Source organism: Puma concolor, chromosome E1, assembly GCF_028749965.1.
Source record: "Puma concolor isolate L17-30 chromosome E1, mPumCon1.1.hap2, whole genome shotgun sequence".
NCBI lineage: Eukaryota > Metazoa > Chordata > Mammalia > Carnivora > Felidae > Puma > Puma concolor.
The window spans coordinates 23,708,486-23,724,986 of record NC_141680.1 but is presented as its reverse complement, the minus strand read 5'-3'; the positions used below and the strand labels follow the sequence as shown (position 1 = coordinate 23,724,986).

The 16,501-nt window shown below is 54.7% G+C and overlaps 1 protein-coding gene across 2 annotated transcripts; it reads right to left on the bottom strand.

The window, feature by feature from the left end:
• Window positions 1–540: 540 nt before the first annotated feature.
• RASL10B (RAS like family 10 member B) lies at window positions 541–11,579 on the bottom strand. Of its 2 annotated transcripts, XM_086686664.1 has the most exons (4): window positions 11,340–11,579; window positions 8,240–8,603; window positions 3,564–3,688; window positions 541–3,024 (listed from the first exon to the last, which is right to left on the bottom strand). In XM_086686664.1, exons 2-4 carry the CDS (start codon window positions 8,453–8,455, stop codon window positions 2,754–2,756), a joined length of 612 nt encoding a protein of 203 aa, XP_086542790.1. In that variant the 5' UTR covers window positions 8,456–8,603; window positions 11,340–11,579; the 3' UTR covers window positions 541–2,753. The 2 variants fall into 2 exon arrangements, with proteins under 2 accessions (XP_086542790.1, XP_086542791.1); XM_086686665.1 differs by lacking the exon at window positions 11,340–11,579 and having other exon boundaries at window positions 8,240–11,206.
• Window positions 11,580–16,501: the final 4,922 nt, after the last annotated feature.

Genomic DNA, 16,501 nt, shown 5'->3' with positions numbered 1-16,501 from the left:
AGGCGCGGGGAACTGGGGGTGAGAGACGCTTCCTCTCTTGAGGTTCAGTCAACCTAGCCAGGCAGCCAGTCTCTCCAGGAAGCTGCTTGTGTGTCAGCACCATGGACAGGGGCAGAGCACTTCAGGACTTCAAAACTTTGCTCTGGGGTTTGGGAACTGAGATCACTCAGTCAAGAGGGATGGTTGAGATTGTTCTTATCCCATTCACAGCCACAAAAGGGCTGCAGAAGCTTGGTCACGAGTGGGAACAAAGACACAGCAGCAGGAGCTGGGATTGAGTCCAGTTATGAAAGTTTTCCCGAGAGTGGGGCGGAGGGTGAGACCTTTCGCTTTCCCTCAGGATGGTTTTGATCAGTTGGAGGGCTAGGGGGCTAGGGAGAGAAGATGAGTCCCAAACTCTTCCTCTTAATTCTCCTGGTTGCTCCAGGCTCTGGGACTCAGAGCCACCTCATTACCCTGGTGGTCCTTCCACAGCAGATCTCAGCAGGCAGGCCCTCTAGGGAACCCTTTCCCTCTCAGGGCAGGAACTGAGCCAACACATTGTACAGAAACGAGGGAAAACACTCCCTGATTTTTAATCTGACTTCCAATCACAGCGCAATGGGCATCACACACACACAAACTTCCAGACCCTGTGGTGGGAAACCCTGGGTGGGTGGGGACAGAGACTCAGAATGGGAGTGCAGGGAATCAAAATCAAATACCTGGGGTGCAGTGGAGGGGGTGAGGGGGGTTGGCCAGGCAATACATTCCAATGGCTCCCACAAGGGGTAGCCAGAGGCCTGGGTTCCCCACACCCACCTCAGGTGCCTCAGCTAGGGGTGACAGTGATGGGGCAGGTGAGATGCTGCCATCCCTCACCCCAGCCCCCTGGTGAACCAGGGGGCAGGGATGCAGGGGATAAAAGGGGGCAGGCCCTCTTCCTTACCCTCCCAGCCACTCCCAAGGTGTGGGGAAGGGGAGCCACCTCCTCTGTTTCAGAGGGAGGCTCAGAGAGAGCCGGTCACTTGCCCAAAGTCATGCAGCAGAGCAGGGACTAGAACCCAGGAATATGGGACTGCCCCAGGTCAGGGCAGTCACTGCAGGGCTGCGGATACACCCCATGGGTGGAGAGAGAATCAGCTGGGGAAGTAGAAGGGAGAATCAGATTCCCTCTCACACTAGATCTGGATAAATTCCCCACCCATGACCCCTCCCCCAGACTCCGTTCCATCACCACTCTGGGCTACCTGATTTTTCTGGTCTAGACGCTGCAGCTTGGCTACATCGAGGCTGGGTTGTTCTATCTGCCCGTCTTCTAACAAGGGACCTTCTTATCTTCTCACCACACCAGGGCTCAGGGCTCAGCCTCAAGGAGCACTCAGCTGGGGGCAGGGGACACACGCCATTGGTCCCACCCTCCGAGTACCCCAGTAATCCCTCAGGCCGCTCCTAGTATCTTCTATGGATTTTGTTATTTCTAAATCGGTACAAAACTGACAGTGATCAGCTCCGGTGACAAGAGGTAGAAACCGGCCAGGTGGCCGGAGAAAATGGGGTGGAGTGAGTCAGGGCATAGGGCCAACTGGTGTTGGGACAAGGGGGCATCAGATCCTGAGGGCCTCCATCTAGGGGTGGGTATGTGGGCATATCTCCCCCAAGGACAGGGGTCTCCATAATTCTTATCCTGGCTCTGCCCCTCCCCAGATTTATCAGAGAAATCTGAGATTCAAGGCAGGTAGGGTCTGGGGCAGTCAGATTGGAGTGGGATGGGGAGATAAGAGTCTTCACTAGCACAACCTAACCCCTCCCCCTCACAGGGCACCACCTTGCCCACCACCAGCCCCCCAAACCCAACATCCCCCAATCTTGCAGACCACCCAACGCAAGGGGGAAGAGAGGGCTGGAATCTGGCATCATGGAAATAAATTTATCCTTTGGGGGATTCCCTCTCCACACTGTCAAGGAAAACAAAAAGTTTTAACCCAGGGGGTGATCTGGCTTTGGGGTCAGGAAGGGGATGAGGGGCACCCGGCAGGGATGGACCATCGAGTTAAGGCTGGAAGGTAGGTTGTTGTGTCTCTGGGGGCTGCTGGGCGGGGAGATCTCCCTGGAAGGGGGAGAACTCAGCCTTCTCCCCCTGACTGACCCTTGACCTCAACCCTCGGACCCTGACTATGGTCCTTGGGCCACCCGCATCTCTCTGCCCTGTGCCCGTGGTGCTGACCGTCCAAAGGCTGGCCTCACAGAGAAGCTGCCAGGATCTGCGACAAGGGGGTGAACGAAGTGAGAGCCCTGTGAACGGAGCCGGGGGCGGGAAGGTGGACCGGAGGGTGGATAAGACAGCTAAGGGCCAACAGACGCTTGGGCAGACAGACACAGGAGTAGACGACGCAGGGCAATGACAGACACACTCTCTGGAGAAGACGGGTGGGGGCCCCGGCCAAGGCAGCACCTCCCCACCCCCACCCCCATACCCCGCGCTCACCGCCAATCCCCAAAGGCTGAGGCGCCCCTTGGGGGCCTGGCCGGGCACTGCGCTAACTCCAGCACTAAGGGCAGCGGGCCCAGGAAGACCGCTGGCCCAGGAGAGGGCTTGGACTGGGCAGTTACCGGAGGCTCTCTCGTCCTCCGCCCCTCACCGGGAGGCGCGCGGCTGCGGGGCCGTCGCAGGCCCGGACCGTCAGAGTCCTACCCCGCCCCTCCGCGCCCGAGCCCGGCAGTCCCCGGGGAGGTCCCCGCCCGTCGGGATGCGGCCGCGGGCGGGCGCGTTGTCACATGATGGCGCAGCGGTTGCGGCGCAGCGCGCCCTGGAAGCGCAGGGCGGCGTGCACGTGCTTGCAGCGGGCGCAGCCGACGCTCTTGAGCAGCTCGCTGAAGAGCAGCAGGATGTGCCAGTTGTACTTGGCCGAGCACTCCACGTAGCCGCACTTCCAGGTCTTGCGCACCAGGTGTGACACGTTCCAGCGCGGGATCACGCGCCCGCGCTGCAGGTCCCGCTTGTTGCCCACGATGATGATGGGCGTCTCCGAGGTGCCGATCACCCTGCGGGGGTGAGGGGGGAATCTCAGAACTCCACAGTCCGGTCTCATAACCACTGGACTTCGAGCAGGGCCGGCTGTGCCTGGTCAATACTGCTACTACCATACTTGTGTTCCGCCTGCAGCGCTAAGCCCTCGGGATACCTTATATTGTCCAATCAGAACAACTGATCTGAAAGGTAGGTACTATTGTTATCCCCAATTTACAGATGAGGAACCTGAGTCTAACCTGTTAAGTGGCTTAAAGTCATGCAGAAGAGTGACCCTGACATTTTTTTTTCCCTCCCCAGAGCCCCTGCTCTTAAGCACTGCACTAGACTAGCCACCCCCCTGGTAAGAATCCCAAAGTGAGTTATTAGAAATGGGGACATAACATAGTGTGTGTGTGTGAGAGAGAGAGACAGACAGACAGAGAGAGAGAGAGAGACAGAGAGAGAGAGAATGTGCGGGAACCAGAGGATATTTCATCTAGCAACTCTGCGCGCACCCCACTGTTGCACCCTTAAACAGGAAGTAGCCAGCATTGGTATCCCAGCCCCTCACCTCGTCTCTAGGATCTGCTGGCGGATGGTCTTGACGTACTCAAAGCTGTCAAAGCAGCAGATGTCGTAGACCAGGATGTAGGCATGGACGCTCCGGAGTCCCCTGCAACAGGCATCTGCCCACTCCTGCAACACCCCCAGCCAGTGCCAAGGTCAGGGCCACTCGGGGACCTCCCCTTGCCCCCAGCCACCTCTAGCCAAACACTGACAGCACTCTCACCTGCCACTGCACCCCAGACCTTCCACACCCACCCATCCCAGGAAGCCTGGCCCAGGAAAATGGACAAGCTCGGTATTGGGGCTCCCCCACCTCCAAGCCAGGATAGGGAAGGTCACACTATCTGACCTCCAGAGCCAATGCCCTCACTGTCCTGTGCACATCTGGAGCTGAGATCAGCCTTGTCCCATTTTTATCGCCCAACCTGTCCATCCATCCATCCGTCCATTTGGACCTTTGTTCCAGTACATTTACTAAGTGCCCCTAAGAGCCCAGCCCTCTGAACTAGTTGATAGATCCTGTGAAATCCTGCATCTTCCAAGGCTCAGCTTAAATGCTTCCTCTTCCTCCAGGAAGCCTTCCTGCAAGCAGAAGACTATGCCTTTCATCTCCTGTGTTCTTCTTCTTCCTCTTTTTTTAATGTTTATTTATTTTTGAGAGAGAGAGCATGGGCAGGGGAGGGACAGCGAGGGAGAATCCCAAGCAGGCTCCATGGCACCAGTGCAGAGCCCAATGGGGGGCTCGAGCTCACAAACCGTGAGATCTTGACATGAGCCGAAGTTAAGAGTCAGACGCTTAACTGACCGAGCGCCCAGAACATCTCCTGTGTTCTGAGAATCCTTTAGTTATACCTTGGTTAGAGCTGTTTCCATCCCCAGTTCCCTGCTTCTGTTGTGAGCTCTTGAGAGGGCCCTAGCCAGGTCTTCCACATTTTTACACACCTCCTTCTCCTCCCTGCTGAGTGCCTCCCAGCTGTGTTGGCTCTCAGCAGGCTCTTTAATTGCACTGCCTAGACTGGTGAGCCCTCTGCAGTCTTGAACCCTACCTGTTCCATGCTGGAATCAATGCAACGCCCGCCTATAACACTGCCCTTGGATTGCTACCCGAATTGTCCTTTCTGTGTGCTCCACGCTGCCGTCAGGGTCGAGGAGAAAAAGACTGAGACTGGACGCACAGTGGGGGCTGATGTGGAGCAGGGCCCAAAGGCGGCTCCGGGGAGTCAGAGCATCCTGAATGCTTGTCGCAAATTCTCAAGGAGGGGCCGCAGCTCAAGAGGAGTAGGCTCCTGGAAAGGCTGAAGTGTACTAAAGGGAAGGTTCCTTAGGAGACTAATGAGCTGATTAACCTTCCAGCAGATGGCAAATGCAAGAGCAGTTGAAGGCAGCTGGTGTGTGAACAAGAAGGGGGTCCCTGAAGCTGGGGGAGGGGAGGCCTCCGAGGACAAAGAGACCCAGGGTCTTCTGCCTTGAGGGCCCTAGCAAAAGACTCGGAGGAGGTGCAGACATGTCCCCGTGGTGCCAGCTTATGAGCTGCGCTGGGGCAGGGGCCAGGCTTGCAGGACTACAGCTGGTTCTCCACCTCAGAGCAGGAAGAAAAGAGGCAGGAGTAGAGAGTTAAGTCCAGCTCCAGAAAAGCACTTCCCAACTCAAAGGCTTAGAAGCTGCTGCAGTGGATTTCCCCAGGGAGATGATGTGGCATCTTTTCTTTGTGCTGAGTTTTAACTCTGGTGCAGGGAGAAGATGCTGAGGACAAATCTAAAACCACAGGGAACCAGGAGCTGGCTTCTCAGGCCAGGGAAGACTGCACTCAGCTGGACACGGTGCCCTCTGGGAGCCTGGGACCCCCATGTGCACACAGTTCCTCCCTCATCTCATGCAAGGGTTGGATATCAGCGGGAAATAGGAGGGACGGGGAGACGGGCAGAGAGGCTCCCACCTTCTTCCAGCCCTTCGCTGGGGAGAGGGAACAGCTGACGGCCTTTGAGGGTGATAGCCCACCTCTCCCCCAACATGCTCCCTCTTCCAGAGGGCCTCCAGCCTGCCCTCCCGCCCACTGCTCTGCTGGGGGGGGGGGCGCCTAAAAGGGAGAAGAGGAAGTCTCCTGATTGTCTGGGTTGTGCCTTCACTCCTGATTGAAGGGAGGGAGCAAGAAAACTGACCTTTCCTTCCAGCTAGCTCTGTGCGGGGTTCCAGACTGTAAGAAATCATCTTGGGGCTGTGTCAACAAAGAAAGAGCACTGAAAACTGAGTCCAGTTCTAAGGACACCTGGCTGCTGACCATGCATTTGTTGCTCTAACCTCAGCTTCCTCCTCTGATAGGAGGAGAGGGACTACAGAAGGAACGACTGAGGCTCAGAAAATGCCACTCTCTTCTGGGCTGGATCTCATCTGTCATTGGGGAAGAATGTATTTCCCTTTTCGTTTCAGACAGTGGCCACTGGGTTTTTATATTGATCTCTGGGCATGCAGGGTCCTTTCTCTGTATTTCTCTGCTCAGGGTCCCTTTCTTGTGTGAAGCCTGGATAGCCTGGAGAGTCTAAAACTCAGGATCAATCAGGAAGAAAGAGGCCAACAATCCAACAGAAAGATGGACAAAGGCATTACTAGTTGTCAAAAAAGAAACGCAAAAGCCCTTACACATATGAAAAGATGCTCAACTTTGGTCACAACCAGACATGCAAATAAAAACTATTCTGAGAATATCTCATCTCATCCATTAGACTGTCAAAACTCCAGAAGGTGGACAATACATCCTGATGGCAAGGCTTTAGGGAAAGTAGCATTCACGTACAGTCCTCGCAACACAAAATGTGCAACTTTCTAGAAGGGGAGGGAAATCTGGCAATATCTTCCAAATATAGCTGCATTCATCCTTTGACCTGGCAATGCCATTTTGGGGGCTCGTTTCCACAGAAACACCTCCCTGTGTGCAGACTACGAACAAGGCTATTTATGTGGCATTGCTTAAGACAGCAAAAGACTAGAAACAACCCACTCGTCCAACAAGAGGGGACTCCATTGTACATCTCTCCGATAGGGCACAGTGTGGCCATGCTACTGACATTCAGGTACTAACACTCGGGGAAGATCTCCAGGTTAAAACGTAAAGCAAAAAGACAAGGTGTAGAGCAATTTTTTTTTCTGTAAGAAAGGAATAAGAATACATTTTCTTATTTATCTATAGAAACACTGGAAGTGGGAGTAAAAAAACAATTGACAATGGCCATAGAGAGTGGGGCAAGAATCAGGGTGAAGAAGGCAGGGGCGAGATTGAGATTTCTCTGTATGTACCTTTTTACAGTTTGAACTTTTTTTTTTTTTTTTAAGAGAGAGAGGGCATGAGCAGGTAAGAGGGCCAGAGGGAAAGAGAGAGAGAATCTTAAGCAGGCTCCAGGCTGAGCATGGAGTCTGATGCAGGGCTTGATCCCATGACCTTGGGATCATGACCTGAGCCGAAATCAAGAGGTGGATACGCAACTGACTGACCCGGTCAGGCACTCCACAAAGTTTGGACTTTTAAACTATGTCTTACCCATTCCAAAGTCGATATTAAATTAAAATTAAATCTACAACAAAATGTGAAAAAAGCCGCTCAATGTGCAAAACTGGCACAAGATCTGAGTATCCACTTGGGCCGCTGTTCAAGTCCACCGTGGAGGAGAACCAGAGGGCCCTGACCCCAGATGCGCTGCCCTGATCTCACTTTTTCCAAGAGGCCCATGTGTGGATCAGGTTTTTGTCTTTGGTGTTAATCCCCCACACCTGGGGTGGGACAGACAGGTACCCTTGGGCTTGGGCCAAGGTCCTCCTGCCCGGAGTTGCTGAGACAGTGCTGAGACCTAGCCCCTGCCCCAGAGATTGCTGTATTTGTGGTCACAATTGGCCAAGCTGTGGCCCCTGCCTCTCCTTCCAGAGAAACTTCTGAACGCTCTGGTCAGGGGCTTCCTTCGGTGAGCAGATATGTCTTAGAGCTAAGCCTCCACTAGCACCCTATCCCCTCTCAAGCCAGAGGTAGAGAGACGGAAGAGGGGCCTGGTCCCTGCAGGCTGGGGAAAGGGGCACTATAAGCCAGGACACTGGGGGCATCTGAATCCACCCCCTGCAGGAAGGGTGCCCAGTGAGCCAGTCCTGAGGCCAGGGGGCAGGGCATCACTTAAAGAACGGCCTGTAGGCAAAGGACCGGTTGGGGCCTCCAGTCTCGGAGAACATACCTTTCCCAGGCCCTGGCTTTTTCTTCTGCTGTCCTAGATGACAAGGGTCTGAGGCCACGGTGGGCACAACCCAGAGTATTAATAGCATCTAGTGTTCCTGCCTTTTTCTCCACTGCCCTTTACCTGCCCAATCTCACTGAGCTGATGCCGACCACGGCATTTACTGTACTATGTAATAATTGCCGGTTTGCCTTCTCACCCGACGGTGAGTTAGTTCCTGGAGAGCAAACTGCACATCTGTTTTGCCCGCCATTCTGCCCTGGTGCCCACCACACGTTATACACTCATTAAAGATGCACTGAATAAAGCCGCACACACGTGATGGCTCGAGACAGGGTGGCCTGTGGTGCTGCATGGAGCCCTCACAGCCTGAAGGATGGGGACAGGGCCAGAGCCTGGAAAAGGCGGGAGTCCAGCGCCTCCCCCACCCCTCCACTCCCCGGCTGGCCACACCAGCCGGCCCCCCTACCTGCAGTGTGTTGACAGGGAAGGTGCTGATGGGTGGGAAGTCGAGGATCTGGAGGTCGTGCACGTGGCCGTTCATGACGACAGCAGGCAGGTAGAGGCGGCGGGCGGTGGTGGGCACGCAGACCTCGCTGAACTCGTTGTACAGGAACTGGCGCACGATGGCACTTTTGCCCACGCCTCGCGCCCCCAGCACGGCCACCCGGTAGGTGGAGACCATGCCTCCCGCCCCGCTCCGCCACCGCGTCCTCGCCGCTGCCTGGGGCTCCCCCGGGCTGCATATTCCAGGGGCTGGGGGCTCAGCCACCGTCAGGACCCACCATTGCTGCCCCTGTTTTGCCCCGGGCCCTCTGCGGCCTCCACCTGGACTGTGGGGACAAGAGGTGGGCTTGGTGGGCCCGCTTTTCCCTGGACCTGGCCTGTACTTCCCCAGCCCAGGAACTTGGCTGAAGCTGTTACTGCCTCTCAGAAAGCCTTCCCTTTCCCAGAACACCTAGCTCCATCTACCCAGAGCCTCTCCACCCTCCCTTCTCCATTTTTTTTCCTGCCACCCGCCCACCGGTGGGAATCACTCTTTCTTGTGTTATGATCAGACATGTGGCCACTTCCGACCCCCCCCAGCCAGGCCAGGCTGCAGAGCAGAGTGGGACGCACCCTAGACTTGCTCCAATCCCCACTTTCCCATAGAGACCAGGATGAGCCAAGGCCGAGCGTGTCTCATCAGAGACACTCACAGCATTTTGTGGAGAGAGTCCTTTGTTGGGCAGGATGTTTTACATCCTGTTGGGAACCCTGGCCCAGATGACTGCTCTGGCTCTGGAGCACACTACTTGTTGAACACTTAGTGTTAGCACAGCCACATGGTTATCCATAGTCAAAACAGTAGCCCTCAGGGATGGGTAACCATCCCCCTTTCCAGAAGACTCAAGAGGGAGCGAGAAGCATGCCCAAGGGCACACAGCTGACAGCAACAGCCTCCCCTCCACAAAGTTGCAATACCTCCGACCTCCTCCGAGTTTAGTGCTTCGAGCTGGTCAATGCCTACAGGCCAAGGGCTATGTCTCATTCTCTGGCATCCCCCCAAACTCAGAGGGCCTGGCACATAGCAGGTGCCCAGGAAAGGACTGCCACAGGCTTGGACCTTGCTATGCTCAGTTTCGGTGACTTCGGAGCTTAGGGGTAAACCCCGGCTGTGATGTTTCCTAGCTGTGGTCAGAGGGCAAATCACCTGCCCAGTCTGCACACATATAAAGTGGGGTTAACAGGCCTTACTTCTGGGATAATCCAAGCAAACCTCCTAACCAGCTGCTTTCTCCTTCTGTTGGGGATGGTGACCAGGGAGGCTGGTCCACGCCTGAGACCTCCTGTCCAGGGACTGTTCACAGGAAGGTGACACCAGTGCCTACTATGTGGGCCCAGGGCAGACGGATTTGCTGGATTCCGACAAGGCCATGCTTTTCAGGTTATGTGCATGTTCTCTCTGTGGATATATGTTCTTTCCATATATGCGCAGTTCACAGCTGAATGTCCCTCAGTCTGGCCTGGCCCAGAAAATCCAATCTATTGGGTATGTGTACAGACAGTAAACAGAAGGCAGGATTTGGGGTGAGACCCACCAAGGTTTGGTTCCCAGCTCTGCCACCTAAAATGTGTCCTTGGGCAAGAAACTTCATAGGGTGTTGTGAGGTCATGAAAGTAAAACCCAGTGCCAGGAACAGCAGGTGTTCAACTAACAGTGGCCACGGTTATGTACGGGGGTCCTTCATTCACCTGAGGTTTACTAAGATCTCAGTGGGACCTCCTAGCAACCCCAGGATGGGTCACTATCCACTGTTGTGCTGTTGTTCACGTACATGTTGTATGGTGTGTGTGTGTATGAGAAAGAGAGGGAGGGAGAGAGACTCTTCTCCCTGTTTTATTGAAGGTAAAACCAAAACCAAAAACCAGAGACTCAGGGAAGTGAAAACCATACAGCCAGCTGAGCTATCAACCAAACGAGGATCCTGATCTCCTTTCTGTCCCATGTGGTGTCCTTTGCCCAACAGGTGTTTATCTACTTCTATGGGCTTCCCACTGAGGTACGTACCAGTCCCTCCTCCCCCCAAATCCCTCCAGGCCCTGGGCCCCTCAGGCATCCCTGGACACTGTCAGCTTGGCAGAGAGCCTCAGCTGGGTTAATTACATAACCAGCACAAGCAGGTGAGGAGGGGGGCATACTGGGGGAGGCAGAGAGGACAAGGAATGCAAGAAGAATCCCTGACCTCTCTCTGGGTGTGGCAACTTAGAGGTATCTAGGATGTGTCCTACCTGCAGATTCTCCCGGATGCCACGCTCCCTGCACAGAAATCAACCCTTTCTGGAGAATTGCTGGGAAATAAACGGGGCATAGTGCTGGAGCCAGGGAAGGGATGCAAGAGAGGCCCCTAGGCTGGGGCCACCCTCCTGGAACTCACCAGGCCCAAGTGTGGCCCTGTCCCTGACTCAGAGGTGACTAGTGTCCCCTCCCTCTTCCCAGGCGGGGGGTCCTGGGTCTAAGTGCCTATTAACCCAACATCCCTAGTTGGGTGGGGACTGAAGAGGGCTGTCCGGAGTATCAGGGCCCAGCTCCCTAAGGGCTCCCTCCCCAAGGCCTGCGCTCCGCAGTGAGTCTGCAGACAGCGCCCCGGCAAGAGACCGGGACACACACAGGGGCCAAAGCCTGCTTCTTGTCCCCTCCCCTAGGCCTGGACACAGGAGTCCTGCTCCAGACTGGCGGCCCTGGCTTTGCGGTCCCATGGGCAGAGTCACACGTCTGCCCGCTGTCTGTCCCCACACGTTCATGTGGGAGTGGGCGGGTGGGGGCGGCAGAGGACGCTGGGCTCCCCATGACCTGATTGGTGGGAGTCTGGGGGGGGATGCCGGAGCCCTGCCTGCTCTCCGCCTCCAGCACCTTGCAGGCACCCCCCCCCCACCAGCTCCCGCTCTCACGTGGCCGCCCCGCGCCGCTTCCCCGCCAGCCCGCAGTCCCCCTCCACCCTCCTCGCCCCGGCCCCCGGGCCCGGCCGCCCCGCTCCCACCCGCCCCCCGGCCCTGCCCCGCCCGCCTCCCCTCCTCCCGCCGCTTACCCGGGGCCGTCCTAGCTGCCCCCGGCCCTGGCCGGCCGGCCGGCGGGGCCGCGCTCCCCCCGGGCTCCGGCGCTGCCCCCCGGCTCCCCGGCCCGGGGGGAGAGGGGTGGGGGCGCCCCCGGCTGCCCAGTCGGCGCGGGCTCAGCGGCGGGCGCGGAGGGCAGGTGCGGGCGCCGAGGGGGCAGGAAACCTCCAGCCCAGCTCTCCCTCCGGAGCGCGCCGCCCGCTCGCGCCGGCTGGAGGGAGGCGGAGGGGAGCGCGAGGCCGCGGGGAGGGGGGTGGGGGGGTTCGGGCTGGCGTTCCGCTGGGTCCCTGAGCCTGACAGATTCGCTCGCGCGGTCCTGGACGAATTCTTGAACCCTGCGCCTCTAGACTTGCACCCTCCCCCGACTCCCCCTGGCAGGTTTTTATTTCTCCCCTGGAGGGGTGGGAGGAAGGCGCCAGAGAGGCCCTAGAGCCTTTTGCTTCCTTCACTCCAATTCCCGCCCCCCCCCACCCCGCGTCCACCCCAGCTGCTCTCTCTAGGTCCCCCTCTGACCCTTCCCACGCCACAGTCTGCTGCAGGGCGGGCGCACCTGTGTGCCCTGCACCTTGTCCCACTGGAGGACAGAGTACAGGGTGGTCACTCTCGCCCTTCACCGCAGCAGTGCAAGAAGGGCACACCAGGCTGGCCGCAGAGCGCAGCGTATCTCCTCTCAGTGAATGACCTCCACTCCCCTCAACCCACTGCTCCCCTCTCTTCTCCACACCGGGAGATGCCAGCATTTGCAGGGGCTGCATGCAGGCAGAATCACCTATATATTTTTTTCTAAAACCAGCGGCCACAGTGTCATTCATCATAGCTAGCATTTGTGGAGTGCGTCCTGTGTGCCAGACAACGGGCTCTAAGTTTTACCTGCGTCCTCAAACTTAATCCTCACAATTCTGTGAGGTCGATTCTTTAAAAAAAATTTTTTTTTTCTTAACGTTTATTTATTTTTGAGAGACAGAGAACGAGCAGGGGAGGAACAGAGAGAGAGGGAGACACAGAATCTGAAGCAGGCTCCAGGCTCTGAGCTGTTGGTACAGAGCCTGACACGGGGCTCAAACCCACGAACCGTGAGATCATGACCTGAGCTGAAGTCAGTTGCTTAACTGACTGAGCCACCCAGGTGCCTCATGTGGGGTCAATTCTACAGATGGGATAGTTGGGGACTGAGAGGGGTGGAGTGACTTGTCTTACTGAAGGGCAAAATTTGGAATAGAAGATGGGGATCTCTAGTTGGGTGGCCCTCCCCGCCCGAGGGGGAGAAGCTGGCCCAGCAGCACTAATTATGTGCTGTGTGAAAAGCCAGGGTTCTGGAGGGAGGGAGCAGGGAGGGGACCAAATAGTTAGGGGAGTCAGTGGAGGTGTCAGAGGAGGCAAGTTTCAAGGAAGGAGCCTTGAAAGAAATGGATTTGGGGCGTCAGGGTGAGAGGAGGTTGTGGGAGAGGAGGGCTACAGATGAGAGAAGATGGGAGCAAGTACAGAGCTTTGAGAAGGGAGCCCAGGGGGCTGGCAGCTTGGCGAGAGGAGGCAGAGAGGGGGCTTGAGGTGAGGTCTCAAAGGCGGTGATGATTGCTGGGTAAGGAATTTGGACCTAGCCCTGTGCTGGATGGTAAGGTAATGAAGGGTCTTGAAGCAGGGCAGTGACCACCTGGCCAGAGCCACATTGTACTTGCTTGCAGGGCAGAAGAGGAAGGGGAAGCCCAGAGAGCTCACCCGTGTTTTTATCCCTGGGACCCAGCATGCCCCCCTGCGACTTTCTAGACTTCCTATTACTCCTGTGTTCCAGATTCCTCATGGAGCCAGTTTCCTCCTCCCTCTGGGCTCTGCATTTTGGGCATGTTCCCAATTGCTCCTCCTCTCTCTTCTATCCAGACAGAAAGTGTAGTGGTTATGAGCCTGGGCCTCAGAATCGGACAGATCTGGATTTAAATCCTGGCCCTCCACTGACTATGTGACCATGATGGTAACTGAAGGCAAGTAACTTGAACTATCCTAATCCTATTGCGTTATTTGTAATAAGTTTATTTATTTTTGAGGGAGAGAGGGAGAATCCCAAGCAGGCTCCTCACTGTCAGCACAGAGCCTGATGCAGGGCTCGAACTCATGAACCGTGAGATCATGACCTGAGTTGAAACCAAGGGACGCTTAACCGACTAAGCCACCCAGGTGCCCCAGCTATTGCTTTATTTGTAAAGCAGCGGAGATGCGATCAGTCGTCCTTTCAGCATAAAGGACTTACAAGAGTGTAGCGTTCTTAACAGCAGTGCCTGACCTGTAGGAAGTCTCAACATGTAGCCTTTATTTTTTCTTGCCTTTTCATTCTTGTTAATGTTTATTTATTTTTGAGAGAGAGGAAGACAGAGGATCTGAAGCGGCTCCGCACTGACAGCAGAGAGCCCAATGTGGGGCTCAAACTCATGAACCGAACTGTGAGATCATGACCTGAGCCAAAGTCAGACACTTAACTGACTGAGCCATCCAGGTGCCCCCTTTTCTTGCCTTTTTAAAAGACATACAGCCATTCGTATGGGAGGTTGAACATCACCTTGGAAAAGCATTTCCTTTTATTCTAGGTGGGCTTCTAGGGGTTTGGGGTGGTGTATGAGAAGGGCCAGGGCAGCAGCTAGAAACAAATACAGGGTTGAGAAGGATATGGCTTCCTTCGGGAAGAATTCCCAGGGAGAAATCAGATTTTACTGACCCATGGGGTTCTAACAGTGTCACCTAGAGTGACACTTTTCCTAACTTAATTGTCCGGGGCATTGTCCATCCCCCGCGTTGTATCTCAAAATCGTTAATGCTTACTATGACCAAAGATCTCAGGCTTTGTGTCTACTGGCCAACACCTCCATTCTGGTTCTATCTTAGCCCAAGGTAGACTAGAAAGAGAAATTGTGCAGTGCTCATACTCATAACCTGGCACCAGGCTTCTCGGAAGCTTCTCCTACTAGGGGAACACAAAGCCAAAGGTCCATCATGGAGCCTCACACTTGCCTTCGGTGGTAGGTCATTTAAAATATTTTTATATAAAAAACAAGAAGCCATAGTATTAATATAAATGCAAAATATGCCTGCATTTAAGATTCTCCTAAGTCATTTTTTTTTTTAAGTTTATTTATTTGAGAGAGCATGAGTGGGGAGGGGCAGAGAGAGAGGGAGAGAGAGAGAATCCTGAGCAGGCTCCATGCTGTCAGCGGGGAGACTTATGCGGGGCTCGAACCCATGAATCGAACCATGAGGTCGTGACTTGAGCCATAACCAAGAGTTGGACACTTAACTGACTGAACCACCCGGGTGCCCCTACGTCATTTCAGTTTATTGAGAGTCACTTTGGGCTAAGAACTTCTTACACTGTAGAGGACTGCTCACTCTCCTCTATCATTACAGTTACTTTGGTGAAAAAATTTGAGAGGCTCTGTCCTTGGGTCTGACCTTGGGCCTCCTATGGGGACACCTGAGACGCAAGCACAGACTCTGGGGGAGCAGATGCGTGGGTCCACTTGCAGCATCTGAGGCCCAGGCACCCGAGGGGGACAAAAAAACAGAGACCTGGAGCTGCCTAGTCCACAGGCCCCCAAACCCTCCATCAAAGCTGAAACCCCCACTGAGCTTTCAGAGGCTGTTTGGCCAGACCCTGGAGCCTAAGACCTTAAGTGGAAAGTGAATGAAACAAGGGAGGGGAAGCCCAAGGCTGGATTTGAACATTCTCCTCTAATACCCATATAGTGGGAGAAGGCCCTGAGCCGTTCTGTGGGTCCCAGAGTGCAGGGGCAGTCCTGTTTCCTGAGCCGTTCTCTCAGTCCCAGAGTGCTGGGGCAGTCCCGTTTCAAAGCAATTCTTCTGGAGATTAAGTCCATCTGCGTCCTATCAACCCCCAAATCAGCCTTCCCCTTGTTGGCAGCATCAAGAATGGCAGGGCAAAAGCTAAATGAGAAAACTGAGATGGTAAGTTTGCAGCCAACTCGGAAACTTTTCAAGAAACATCCTTGTTGCTAATAACATGTCTGGGGGCTGGTTGGGATTCTAGGATTAGTGCTCAGGAGATAGAAATGGGTAACAACGGGGGAGGTGTGATCTTTCCCAAGTGCCACACCAGGTATTAAAATAAACAGGCTCTTGCCTCCTGGAGCTGGGGGTGGCGGGGAAAAGAAATCTGGGTCCAAGCAAAATCAGAAAAAGCATCAATGCATGAGGTGGGAGTAGGAAGACTCAATTCTGGGAGTCCTCAACTGTTTCTTAGCTTCAGAAACAATGTACCTGATATCTCAGAATTTCCTAGTCGCCATTCTGGAGGCTGAGAAGGATGGTACGATCGAAGGTCAAAGTCTGGGGCCGGCAAGCCCTGCTTATTGTTCCATATCCTGGTAGCTTGGGGTTTTAGCAAGGCCGGCCATTGGCCTGGTGGCTGAGTGTAGAGGGGCTGGAGGGCCTATTACAGAACTTTCAGTGGAACTGTTCTACTCTCTGTCGCACCTCACCTGAAAAATGGGGGTAATGCCAGGTTCATGGGGTAGGCAGGTGTCATGCGCATGAAAGTACTTTACCATTTTTTTTTCCCCAGTATGATTCTGGGTAACTGGCATTTTATTTGGCAACTTCACTTTTTTCTTATTTTTAAAAACTGAAGTATAGGGGCGCCTGGGTGGCTCAGTCGGTTAAACGTCCGACTTCTGCTCAGGTCATGATCTCGCGGTCCGTGAGTTCGAGCCCCGCGTCGGGCTCTGTGCTGACAGCTCGGAGCCTGGAGCCTGTTTCAAATTCTGTCTCCCTCTCTCTGACCCTCCCCTGTTCATGCTCTGTCTCTCTCTGTCTCAAAAATAAATAAACATTAAAAATAAATAAACAAATAAATAAATAAAACTGAAGTATAGCTGACATGCAACATATTTGTTTCAGGTGTACAACACAGTAATTTGCAATTACATACATTATGAGATGACACCACAGTATGTGTAGCTACCATGCAAATTTTTTACATTATCGACTACAACGCCCTATGCAGTTCGTCCTTGTGGCTTTTTATAAACCTGAAGTTTGCACCTCTTAATCCCCTTCACCTGTTTCCCAGATTACCGACTCCCCCCCACCCCCACCCCCCCCCCCCCCGCTGCTATCCCAGTGCTTTACCATTTGT

Excerpts from the sequence above, each read along its gene's own strand:
- RASL10B (XM_086686664.1), bottom strand. The coding sequence starts at position 8,455 with ATGGTCTCCACCTACCGGGTGGCCGTGCTGGGGGCGCGAGGCGTGGGC. Across the intron at positions 3,689-8,239 it reads TCCCTGTCAACACACTGCAG|GAGTGGGCAGATGCCTGTTG; the intron begins GTAGGGGGGCCG and ends GGGGTGTTGCAG. Across the intron at positions 3,025-3,563 it reads CAGCAGATCCTAGAGACGAG|GGTGATCGGCACCTCGGAGA; the intron begins GTGAGGGGCTGG and ends TCACCCCCGCAG.